This window comes from Microcaecilia unicolor, chromosome 5, assembly GCF_901765095.1.
Source record: "Microcaecilia unicolor chromosome 5, aMicUni1.1, whole genome shotgun sequence".
Lineage (NCBI taxonomy): Eukaryota > Metazoa > Chordata > Amphibia > Gymnophiona > Siphonopidae > Microcaecilia > Microcaecilia unicolor.
In genome coordinates, this window is record NC_044035.1 from 340,351,375 (window position 1) to 340,364,474 (window position 13,100).

The window sequence follows — 13,100 nt, forward strand, 5'->3', positions numbered from 1 at the left end:
GCAAACCTCATCATCAACTACAGAAGACGTCTGACCGCTGTGCTTGCCAACAAGGGTTTTGCCACCAAGTATTAGGTCTTGTTTGCCAGAGGGATTAAATACTTATTTCCCTCTGCAGAATGCAAATAAATTCATATACTTTCCACAATGTGATTTTCCGGATTTAATTTGTGATGTGCTAGCTCTCACTGTTACCAATAACCTACCCTTCAATTATGGGCTGCTCATGTCTTTGTCAGTGGGCAAACTTACAAAATCAGCAAGGGATCAAATACTTATTTCCCCCACTGTAAGTCTCCATTTTACAAAGCTGGGATATGCGCGTATTAGACTCAGTGTGTTGCTGGGCTTGATGGACCTTCGGTCTGTCCCAGTATGCGCTTATGTAAATCCATGACCCCTTTAGAAAATGAAAGTCAAAGCAATTTACATGTATTATATGCAGGTACTGTGTCTTTAGTGGGCTCACAATATAACTTTTTGTACCTACAGCCCCTGCTTTTTGATGCTGTTTCTACAACCATTCTATTACGTCAGGGTGACCCTAGAGGAAGGTCAGGTTTCCAAAGTATTGGGAGTTATTTTGCATTCTTCATTATCTATGGAACCACAGATAGGAAGCTTAAAGACTCTTCTAACAAAAACCTTTATTTTCAAGCATCATTTCGCACTTTTGGTTCAGAGCCTAATACTTTCACAGATTGATTTCTGCAATGTCCTTTATATAAGAATTTCTGGCAAGATTTGCAAAATATGACAGCAAGTCTGATTTTAGATATAGTATGACAGGGCCATTTTTTTTTATTGCATCTTAATTGGCTTACTGTCCAAGCCCACATAAGTTTTTTTAAGTGGTTTGTTTTGTTTTCAAAACCTTGCATGGTCCTGCTCCAGTTTCTCTTCCAACTAAGTGTCTGTCTGGATTAGATATTTGATGACCTGTCTCATTTTGTGTCTGTAAACAAAATTTAGTCCTCCTTTGGTCTTGGTACCCAAACCCTAACGTATTGTACCCACACTGATTTTCAGGGAAAGCAGACGAGACTGAAGCATGCAGCCATTCTGGACATCATTTGTAAGTGCAAAGAAAAATTGTTTTTCTTCTTTAGTAACATCTGATGCTGATAGCAGTTTCTATTAAAACTGGTTCTTTTGGCAGACATAGATGCTGGGGTAAAGTTAGACCTGCTGTTTTTGCTCTCTCTCTTTTAAATCTAAATTTTATTCTTGCAGTTCCGTTCTCCTCTAGCCTTTCTCAATCTTTCTGCAGACCAGCTGCTACTCTCAGTCCCAGCCTCTGTTCCTTCACTTCCTACCACGGGTGGCTGCTTTCGCTCTGCTTTATGCTTTGAACAGCTGTTGGTACTCCTGGATGCTGCCGCTCCATCTTGCAGCTGTGGTGATTGGTGTTGTGCTACTTTTTATCCTGGGGTGTCCATGCCGCTCCACTTTATGCTTTCGAACAGATATCGGCAGTCCACCTTACAGCGTGCTGTGCCACTTTTCATCCTGGGTGGCAGCTGTAGCTCCACTTTCGGTCCAGACAGCTGCTGTTTTTGGCCCCCCCCCCCCCCCCCCCCCCCCGCACCATACAGGAGTCTTGGAGACCTGGCACTTTTTTTCCCCCCCAATTCTTTTCTAATCTAATTTCTCTGTCCATCGTAGTTGGAAGGTATTTCTTCTCAGAACCGTTTTCTGCTTCCTTGAACTTGCCTCACCTGATGGCAGCCATCTTTGTTCTCTTGTTAGCTTATGTGAGTCTAGGAAGCAGAAGTTATGCACTTGCTTTCGTGGATATGACTAATTAGGTGATTTCTGTTTGTCAGTTTTCAATATGCAATTCGGCAATTTCTCTGCCCCATGTCCCTTCTAGTAATCTAACATTAGCTGTAGATGTACCAATATACTCCTCTTCCCATTCACATAATTCATGTTCTGTCTCTCTCCAGATAATCACACATTTCGAGAGAAGAGAAATTGGAGTGTGTATCAGATGGTCAGACCACTAGGTATGTAAGCATAGTTCACCTGCAACTTAAAATCTGTTATTCAATGAGGCTTATTTTCAAAGCACTTAGCCTCCCAAAGTTCCATAGAAACCTATGGAACTTAGCCTCCCAAAGTGCTTTGAAAATATGCCTCATTGTATCCTACCTGTTCCCTGTTAGATCTTCGTTAAAGGACCAGGAGGCCTATTTTCAAAATACTTAGTCTTACAAGGTTATGTAACCCATGGAACTTTCGAAGTCTAAATGCTTTGGAAATGAACTCCCAGATGTGTTAAATGTTTTTTTTTTTTTTAGACAAAAAAAATATGAAAAACCCTTTTAGCACATCAATCCCAAAGACTCTTAAACATATGAAACTTTTTCCCTTTCTTTGGATTACTGTAAGTAATTGTGGTCTTGTTTTAAAGCTGCTATATGCTGTAAATTCAAGTTTTTCTATCCTTCTGACTGAATCCCTTTTAATTTTATTTATTACAAGTGCTTTTTATACTGCTGTAGAAGCTCAGAGTCCATATCGCAGTGGTCTACATGCTAAAAATGACTAAGAAAGAAGCAAAAATAAAAACAAAAAACATAATGCAATTGCAAAGGTGTTTGTGGAGAGGGTAGGGGAAGTTAGAATAGAAACTAAGGAGGGAATTGAAAAGACTGAGTGATTAGGTGGAGTGTAAGAACATTTATCAAAAAGCCAAGCTTAAAGCATTTGTTGACTCTATATGAAATTGTGGGTGGAGTGTATCCCAAAGGCATGGGTCCAAATGTAAACCAAAAAAAAAAAAAAGGTTTCCATTAAGTAGCTTCCCACTATTCCAGAATAAAGAGCCTTACGGGAGCAGGGATAGCGGGATTGAGACAGACATGAGAAGCAACTGCTTGCCCTGGGATTTGTAGTATGGCGTGTTGCCATGATTTGGGTTTCTGCTAGGTACTTGTGACCTGACTTGGCCACTGTTTGGAAAACAGGATACTGGGCTAGATGGACCGTTGGTCTGACCCAGTATTGCTATTCTTTTGTTCATAATGCAGAGGACTGTTAACTTGTCTCTGGATTGGTAGCATGGAATGTTGCTACTCCTTGAGATTCTGCATGGAATCTTGTTACTCTTTGGGATTCCGGAATCTTGCTATTCTTTTGGGTTCTACATGGAATGTTGCTACTAATTGGGTTTCTGCCAGTTACTTGTGACCTGGCTTGGCCTCTGTTCGGAAAAAAGGATACTGGGCTAGATAGACCATTGATCTGACCCAGTATGGCTACTCTTATGTTCTTATGATTCCCGAGAAGATGGACCCAGGTCTGGAGGGATCCCACAGGGATGGAACCCGGGTCTTGCAGGATCCCCATGGAAATGCCTTCCCTCCCCCGAGCCATAGGGTGCCCTTCTGGCACATACCTCAAGGCACCCTGGTGGTCTGGTGGCTTCTTCAGGGCAGGAAAGATCCTCTCGCTGTCTCTGCTTTTTTTTTTTTTTTTTTTTTATAACCATTCAAATTTTTACAAGCGATAAAACAACTTGCCGGAAATACAGAGAAAGTAATAATGTCTCTGCTTTAAAAAAAAAAAAAAAAAATTTGGCTGCCAAGACTTCAAGCGGCGGCTTCACAAGACTTCTGCAGCACATTAGGTAACCCTGAAATGTAAAAACAAATGTAGGGTTATATAGCAGCATGGTAGTAAATTCCAGCATGTAAATCCATAACACAGCATAAACTATCCTCTTACAAATTCACTCCAGAAGATGGCAGACATAATTGGCCTGCTGGGGGCTGAGTGTTATGTATATTTTTATCTTTGCTTTTTATTATTATTTTGAGTATTTTTACTAACGTGTTAGTATTTTCTAGCCCCTGGCGCAGCCTTTGCATGGGCGAAACACAGCCTGCGTTGGGTTTGTTTGGTTTTTATTTCAGAATAAAAGGCTTTTGAGCATATATTCCTGATCTGCTTTTGTTCATTGCCATCTTGGAGTTTTGGATTGTGTGCCCTATTTTCTTGGACCCATTTTGATTTGCTCCGTCAAGAGAATGAAGTGAAGTCTGAGAGAAGGGAGATGGGTTAAAAGACCCCCTTTCATTGAACTAATCCCATACATTGAAACTGGGTACAACTCAAATTTTTCTTCTGTTGCAGGTTGCCAAATGGAATTATTTGACATGGCAGAATTCAAATCGCAATTTAAAAGAAATTTGAAGTCAACTTTTCAAAATGTAAGGATGGGGAGATGCCATTCAGCATCTGGCAGTTACATGCACTAGCTTAGACTGTTGCTCCTGTTGCACAGCCATTTCAGATCCTAGAACGTGAAAATTTGAGAGGCAATGAATGATTATTTGAATGGAAATCGAGGCACAATGCTAATTTAGAACTTCACATAGCAGAAGACACGTTAACTTGAAAATCATTTTACAGTGCATCTGAGGAACTGGAAAATAACTTAAAAGCTAACATTTTTTAACTACCTGCTGTCACTTTGGTTTGCCCCAATAAAAATTCAGTGTACTTGGATAATGGTTGTTTCATGAATGAAGCAGAGATTGTAAGTACTGTTGGTCTGGACCGACTGAGCCAGCTGTGATTGTTCTACTTCGATTAAAATCAAACCAGCAGATATTCAATCGGTGGTGGTGGTGTTTTGCTTTGTGTTGCCTGAATCAGCCCCAGATGTTCAGTGCTAGGCCATGTCTGGGCACGGTTTTAAATATCCGAGGCTAATTGTGACTGTCCTGGCTACCGGAGTTTATGCAGATCCCGGCTCATATTCCGCCCGAGCCCTCATAAATTTTTTTGAAATTTTTGTTTAGCCCCTTAAATCCCCCTCCTACTCCCTGGGCCTACCAAAGGTCCTTTGTGGTACAGTGGACCAAGAGCAAGCCCCACTCTCTCCTGCCCCTATCAGCTGCCACAACAAAATGGCTGCTGTGACCTCTCACAGCTGCCTTGAGATACTTGGTAGTATCATGAGGCTGCCACTAGAGTTGGCAGCGGCCATTTTGTTAGGGCAGCCCCTAGGAGCGGGGGGGGGGGGGGGTCACTCCTGACTCCACTGAACCAGTAGAATCTTAGGTAGGCCTGGGGGAGCCTACTGTGACCGGGGGTTGAGAGGGAGGTTCTATCTTTGCCAGGGGGTGGAGAGGAAGGAAGGGAGGGGGGCTGTTGTGGGTAGGGAGGCACCTGCATAACTGACAGCTCCTTCCCAACTCCACCCCCTATACTTCACCTGACCTGCCCACTTCATTCGTTGCCAGTCAGAGCTAATAATCAGCGGCCCTGCCTGGTTAAGTGCTGCTGAATATTTGCAGTTGGGCAGCCTAAAGCGATTTAAGTGGGCAGGAGTCCCTCTTGCCTGCTTAAATCACTTTGAGTATAGGTGTGAAACATTCTTTCATTTTAATTTTTAGTTTTTTAGTTTCCAATCATTTTTGCAACCAAAGGTTTCCGCTGTCTGTAGCTTGTTCCGATTGAGCTGCCACTTAACATTTGTGCCTTTAGTCGGTATAAGTTTGCTACTTCAATACAACTTTATTGAAATGTTGGCTGCTATCAGTTGGCCCATATGTGGCCCTATGATTTAATTGAAAAGGCTTATAAAAAAAAAAAAGCCAAGTTTTGAACCAGTTGTGAACCTTTGAAAATTAGCACACTTTTCACCATGTTCTTAAATTCCTTGTTTGTTGACATAAAGTAGTTGAATCTCTTTAGTCTTTAGATGATTTAGCTTAAATTTACAGAAGTGTTTTTAATTTATGACTTCTTTGTATGTACAGAGTTTTGCCATGTGCCCAAACCTTGGATCTTTTTTTAACTTCCTTCTGTAACATTTTTCATCTTTTCCCAGGTATCGATCCACTTTAAAGAGTTAGATGAGTCTGTGTGGATTCGAATAGCTTGGGGAACTCACTACTTGAAACCACAACAATACAAACCAACGTTCGTTGTTTATCACTCTCAGACTTCCTACGTCTTCATCAGCAACCTTTCAAAGTCTTGCAGGCCAGCGCTATGTCAGGTACCAGACAGTTTCTTATTCGTCATGAAAGACGCAAGACTGTTGACACTGAAAACTGAACAGAGTGAGCATGGTTAGAGGCAGTTCAAGATGCCGTATTCTTATGGATGTGAGACCCAACATCTCACTCACACAGGCCACCCATCCAGTGTTTCTGTTGATGGTGACTTTGTGCACAGATAATCTTATAGACTCATCTGTAAGTTGATCTTATGTATAAGTCGAAAGCAGTTTTATGATTAAAAATGGCCTAAAGTGCTGCGACATATAAGTCAACGCTACGTCCCACAACGCTCCCTCTCTCTTCCCCACACCCCCCACCCTACTCATAGCCTACAGCTTCACGAATTTCAACAACAGTCAGAACAGACTTAAATCCAGAAGGAAACAGCTAAATCAAGATTTTAATAGGTGAGAATTTTATATATATCCCTTATTGATAAGTCTTCCGTTTTATTCACCACTCTCACTTAACTTTGGCAAGTTTACTAAAGCAAAAGGCTGTAGAAAAATCACTCGCCCTTCGTATCCAAGGAGAATGTTTTATTTAGGAAGCAATATTTCTCAGCACCCACACACACACTCCTGTTTTGTATTTTATTTTGCTTTGTTTTGGGTTTCACTCACCAACTCTTTCTACACCAATGTCTCTTTTAAACGTTTTCTTTAAACCTACTGCTAGAGCCACAAACCATCAAATGGCTTTTAGCTGTCCCCTGATCATTCTTGCATACTTCCCTGCAGGCATGCCCCCCCTCACAGTGTAGATGTTCAGCATAAACTTTCAAAACAGCCAGAATATTTTCAGATTTTAAACAATCGCTACTATTTATCTCACTTGCTACCTCCTCCAAACCTATTCTCGTTAAATTTGAACACTCTTCACACGCGCCCTAAATTAGAGCTCTTCCCACACTAGGGACATATATAGCACTGACTATCCTCTAAACTACAGTCAGCTTTTGTCTAACGTATTTCCATGAAGCTAACAACAACAAGAGTGTTATGGCACTGATGGGAATGACCCATAGATAAGACATCCCTGTTTATTGACGGGATTTTTGAAGTCAAAATTTCTTGATTTATACACAATTATATACGGTAAATCAGATTTGAACCAATGACAGAAGTAAAAAGCTACCTGTCCCAGTGCCTTTAGATTGTAAGCTCTCTTGAGCAGGGACTGTCCTTCCCCTTGTCTAAACTTGTACAGCGCTGCCTAACCCTGGCAGCGCTATAGAAATGCTAAGTAGTAGTAGTAGTGCCAATGTGATGTGCAACAACAGATCGGCAGAGTATATAGGCCTTATGATCCTTAACTTCACTCATGGTGTAATGCCACACATTCTGGCTGGTCTCCAGCCCCACTTTTGCTTCTTAACTAGGGTGGTCTGTGCTTATACCATGCATGCATGCATTTGTTCTCTTTGTTGCCAGCCCCATTGTTTCTGCATGTATCTCCTATTTCTCCGAGGACAAGCAGGCTGCTTGTTCTCACGACTGGGTGACGTCCGCGGCAGCCCCCACCAACCGGAAGAAGCTTCGCGGGCGGTCCGCACGCAGTGCACGCCCACCGCGCATGCGCGACCGTTCCCGCCAGTCTTTTCTTTTCCGCGCTGGAGAGAGTCGTGCGTCGCCGCTCTCTCTTAGCCCCGGAAAACCGTCGCGTTGTCCGCGAATTCGCTTATTTTCTGTTTTTTGTTGCCGAGCGTTTCAAACCCTTTTTTTCCTTTCTTCAAAAAAAAAAAAAAAAAGGAAGAGAACGCGCTGATTTTTCCCTCGTTTTCTAGCGAGGTCGTCGCGTTGCGGCCTTGTGGCCGCGCGGTCGCTTTATTTTTCGAGGTGTGATTTACCGCCACCATCGACGACTTTAACTTCACCGACGCGATTTTTCCGTCGATGTCCTCGAAGGTCCCGAGTGGATTTAAGAAGTGTGGTCGGTGCGGCCGGCCTATCTCGCAGACCGACACCCACGCTTGGTGCCTCCAGTGCCTCGGGCCGGAGCACAATATCAAGTCGTGTTCTTTGTGTCTTGGTCTCCGGAAACGGACTCAGGTTCCGAGGCAAGTTCTTCGGGACCGTCTTTTTGGAACTTGCGCCGGCCCCTCGACGGCATCGGTATCGACGGCCGGTTCTTCGGTACCGGTATCGGTGTCTGCGAAATCGGCACCGATGGCATCGACCCCAGGAGTACAGGTCCCGTCGGCCCGCCGGTCCTCCGGTGACGGTAGGGGTGAGAGGCCGAGTGGGCAATCGGCCCCGGTCACTCCCTCTGCTCACGGCCCTCGGGACCGAACCCTGTCCGACCCGGCCCCTCGAGACCGAGGGGGATCGACCTCCTCCTCCGTCCCACCTGGCGCCGATGACGGGCACCGCAAAAAACAGAAGAAGCACCGTCATCGGTCCCCATCGATGCGCCCGGCCCTCGATGCCGGAGAGGAGTCGACGCCGAAGCGTCCGCGTCGAGAGGAAAGGTCCCCCTCGGTAGTGGAGGTACCGACGGTGCAGTCTCCTGGACCTGAACAGCTTCCGGTACCGACGCCTCTACCGGCCCCCCCGTCTTTCCCGACAGCGGGCCTGGACGAGTGCCTCCGAGCCATCCTTCCGGGGATCCTGGAAGGGCTGATGCGCCAGGCTGTGCCGGCGCCGGGGGTGCTTGCGCCCTCGGCGCCGTTGACTGTGGCGCCGGTGAGCTCTAGCCCGGTGCCGAGGCCTTCGACACCGCCGCCTCGACCGCCACGCAGGTGGAGTCGACGTCGATGGAGGGAGCTTCGTCCCCGCCGGCGCGGGAGTCCACCGCTCGACGACACCGAGGCCTCGGTGCCTCGACATCGAGCCGGGCCCGGTTGAGGACTCAGCTGCATGAGCTTATGTCCGATACCGAGGAAGAGGCCTCGTGGGGGAAGAGGAGGACCCCAGATATTTCTCCTCAGAGGAGTCTGTGGGCCTTCCCTCTGACCCCACGCCTTCACCTGAGAGGAAGCTCTCGCCTCCCGAGAGCCTCTCCTTTGCCTCCTTTGTCAGGGACATGTCTATATGCATTCCCTTCCCCGTGGTCTCTGTGAATGAGCCGAGGGCTGAGATGCTCGAGGTCCTCGACTATCCATCTCCACCTAGAGAGTCCTCCACGGTGCTGTTGCACAATGTCCTTAAGGAGACACTGCTTCGGAACTGGATGCGACCATTATCTAATCCCACCATCCCCAAGAAAGCAGAGTCCAAGTACAGAATTCACTCGGACCCAGAGTTAATGCGGCCCCAATTGCCTCATGACTCGGCGGTCGTGGATTCTGCTCTCAAGAGGGCACGGAGTTCGAGGGATACCGCCTCGGCGCCCCCGGGGCGGGAGTCTCGCACTCTGGACTCGTTTGGGAGGAAGGCCTACCAATCTTCTATGCTCGTGACCCGCATCCAATCTTACCAGCTCTACACGAGCATCCACATGCGGAACAATGTGAAGCAACTGGCGGACCTGGTTGACAAGCTCCCGCCGGAGCAGTCCAGGCCTTATCAGGAGGTGGTCAGGCAGCTGAAGGCGTGCAGAAAGTTCCTGTCCAGGGGTATCTATGACACCTGTGACGTGGCATCTCATGCTGCGGCCCAAGGTATAGTGATGCGCAGGCTCTCATGGCAGCGTGCCTCTGACCTGGACAACCGCACCCAGCAGAGACTGGCCGACGTCCCTTGCCGGGGGGATAATATTTTTGGTGAGAAGGTCGAGCAGCTGGTGGACCAACTGCATCAGCGGGGAAACCGCCCTCGACAAGCTCTCCCACCGGGCGCCTTCAGCATCCACCTCAGCAGGTGGACGTTTTTCCCGGGCCCGGCAGGCTGTGCCCTATTCTTTTGCCAAGCGTAGGTACACCCAGCCGGCCCGAAGGCCTCGTCAGGCACAGGGACAGCCCCAGCGCGCTCGTTCTCGTCAACAGCGTGCGCCTAAGCAGCCCCCTGCGCCTCCACAGCAAAAGCCGGGGACGGGCTTTTGACTGGATCCACGGGAACATAGCCGCCCTCAAAGTGTCCGTACTGGACGATCTGCCGGTCGGAGGGAGGTTAAAATTTTTTTCACCAAAGGTGGCCTCTCATAACCTCCGACCAGTGGGTTCTCCAAATAGTGCGGTGTGGATACGCCCTGAATTTGGCCTCCCTGCCACCAAATTGTCCTCCGGGAGCTCAATCCTTCAGCTCCCATCACAAGCAGGCCCTTCTCAGCGCCAATGCGGTCGAGCCCGTACCACCCGGGCAGGAAGGGCAGGGATTCTATTCCAGGTACTTCCTTGTGGAAAAGAAAACAGGGGGGATGCGTCCCATCCTAGACCTGAGAGGCCTGAACAGATTCCTGGTCAAAGAAAAGTTCAGGATGCTTTCCTTGGGCACCCTTCTGCCAATGATTCAGAAAAACGATTGGCTATGTTCCCTGGATTTAAAGGACGCATACACTCACATCCCGATACTGCCAGCTCACAGACAGTATGTCAGATTCCGCCTGGGCGCACGGCACTTTCAGTATTGTGTGCTGCCCTTTGGGCTCGCCTCTGCCCCACGAGTGTTTACAAAGTGCCTCGTGGTGGTAGCGGCGTATCTACGCAAGCTGGGAGTGCACGTGTTCCCATATCTCGACGATTGGCTGGTCAAGAACACCTCGGAGGCGGGAGCCCTCCGGTCTATGCAGTGCACTATTCAACTTCTGGAGCTGCTGGGGTTTGTGATAAATTACCCAAAGTCCCATCTCCAGCCAACACAGTCTCTGGAATTCATAGGAGCTCTGCTGAATACCCAGACGGCTCGGGCCTTCCTTCCCGAAGCGAGGGCCAACAACCTCCTGTCCCTGGCTTCGCAGACCAGAGCGTCCCAGCAGGTCACAGCTCGGCAGATGTTGAGACTTCTGGGTCATATGGCCTCCACAGTCCATGTGACTCCCATGGCTCGTCTTCACATGAGATCTGCTCAATGGACCCTAGCTTCCAAGTGGTTCCAAGCCACCGGGAATCTAGAAGATGTCATCCGCCTCTCCACCAGTTGCCGCACTTCACTGCTCTGGTGGACCATTCGGACCAATTTGACCCTGGGATGTCCATTCCAAATTCCTCAGCCCACGAAAGTGCTGACGACGGATGCATCTCGCCTGGGGTGGGGAGCTCATGTCGATGGGCTTCGCACCCAGGGTCTGTGGTCCCTCCAGGAAAAGGATTTGCAGATCAACCTCCTGGAGCTCCGAGCGATCTGGAACGCACTGAAGGCTTTCAGAGATCGGCTGTCCTGCCAAATTATCCAAATTCGGACAGACAATCAGGTTGCAATGTATTACACCAACAAGCAGGGGGCACCGGATCTCGCCCCTTGTGTCAGGAAGCCGTCGGGATGTGGCGTTGGGCTTGCCAGTTCGGCATGCTCCTCCAGGCCACATACCTGGCAAGTGTAAACAACAGTCTGGCCGACAGACTGAGCAGAGTCATGCAACCGCACGAGTGGTCGCTTCATTCCAGAGTGGTACGCAAGATCTTCCGAGAGTGGGGCATCCCCTCGGTGGACCTTTTCGCCTCTCAGACCAACCACAAGCTGCCTCTGTTCTGTTCCAGACTTCAGGCACACGGCAGGCTAGCGTCGGATGCTTTTCTCCTTCATTGGGGGATCGGCCTCCTGTATGCTTATCCTCCCATACCTTTGGTGGGGAAGACCTTACTGAAGCTCAAGCAAGACCGCGGCACCATGATTCTGATTGCGCCCTTTTGGCCCCGTCAGATCTGGTTCCCTCTTCTTCTGGAGTTGTCCTCAGAAGAACCGTGGAGATTGGAGTGTTTTCCGACTCTCATTTCGCAGAACGACGGAGCGTTGCTGCACCCCAACCTTCAGTCTCTGGCTCTCACGGCCTGGATGTTGAGGACGTAGACTTCGCTGCGTTGGGTCTGTCTGAGGGTGTCTCCCGTGTCTTGCTTGCCTCTAGGAAGGATTCCACTAAAAAGAGTTACTTTTTCAAGTGGAGGAGGTTTGTCGTTTGGTGTGAGAGCAAGGCCCTAGAACCTCGTTCTTGCCCTGCACAGAACCTGCTTGAATACCTTCTGCACTTATCAGAGTCTGGCCTCAAGACCAACTCAGTAAGGAATCACCTTAGTGCGATTAGTGCTTACCATTATCGTGTGGAAGGTAAAGCCATCTCTGGAGAGCCTTTAGTCGTTCGATTCATGAGAGGCTTGCTTTTGTCAAAGCCCCCTATCAAGCCTCCTACAGTGTCATGGGATCTCAACGTCGTCCTCACCCAGCTGATGAAACTTCCTTTTGAGCCACTGAATACCTGCCATCTGAAGTACTTGACCTGGAAGGTCATTTTCTTGGTGGCAGTTACTTCAGCTCGTAGGGTCAGTGAGCTTCAAGCCCTGGTAGCTCATGCTCCATATACCAAATTTCATCACAACAGAGTAGTGCTCCGCACCCACCCAAAGTTCCTGCCGAAGGTGGTGTCGGAGTTCCATCTTAACCAGTCAATTGTCTTGCCAACATTCTTCCCCAGGCCTCATACCCGCCCTGCTGAACGTCAGTTGCACACATTGGACTGCAAGAGAGCATTGGCCTTCTACTTGGAGCGGACACAGCCCCACAGACAGTCCGCCCAATTGTTTGTTTCTTTCGACCCTAACAGGCTAGGGGTCGCTGTCGGGAAACGCACCATCTCCAATTGGCTAGCAGATTGCATTTCCTTCACTTACGCCCAGGCTGGGCTGGCTCTTGAGGGTCATGTCATGGCTCATAGTGTTAGAGCCATGGCAGCGTCAGTGGCCCACTTGAAGTCAGCCACTATTGAAGAGATTTGCAAGGCTGCGACGTGGTCATCTGTCCACACATTCACATCACATTACTGCCTCCAGCAGGATACCCGACGCGACAGTCGGTTCGGGCAGTCGGTGCTGCAGAATCTGTTTGGGGTGTAAATCCAACTCCACCTTCCAGGACCCGAATTTATTCTGGTCAGGCTGCACTCTCAGTTAGTTGTTCTTCGTAGGTCAATTTTCTGTTGTATCCTCGCCGTTGCGAGGTTCAATTGACCTGGGTTCTTGTTTTGAGTGAGCCTGAGAGCTAGGGATACCCC

General features: G+C 48.2%; 1 protein-coding gene across 1 annotated transcript in view; it reads left to right on the forward strand.

Annotated features, from left to right (window-relative positions):
* CENPN (centromere protein N) overlaps nt 1–13,100 on the forward strand; it is a 48,054-nt gene that overhangs the window by 18,390 nt on the left and 16,564 nt on the right. Inside the window, exons 3-6 of the mRNA XM_030204505.1 lie at nt 1,030–1,075; nt 1,950–2,009; nt 4,141–4,217; nt 5,846–6,016. Of these exons, the coding sequence (XP_030060365.1) occupies nt 1,030–1,075; nt 1,950–2,009; nt 4,141–4,217; nt 5,846–6,016 (354 nt within the window). The remainder of the gene's footprint in view (nt 1–1,029; nt 1,076–1,949; nt 2,010–4,140; nt 4,218–5,845; nt 6,017–13,100) is intronic.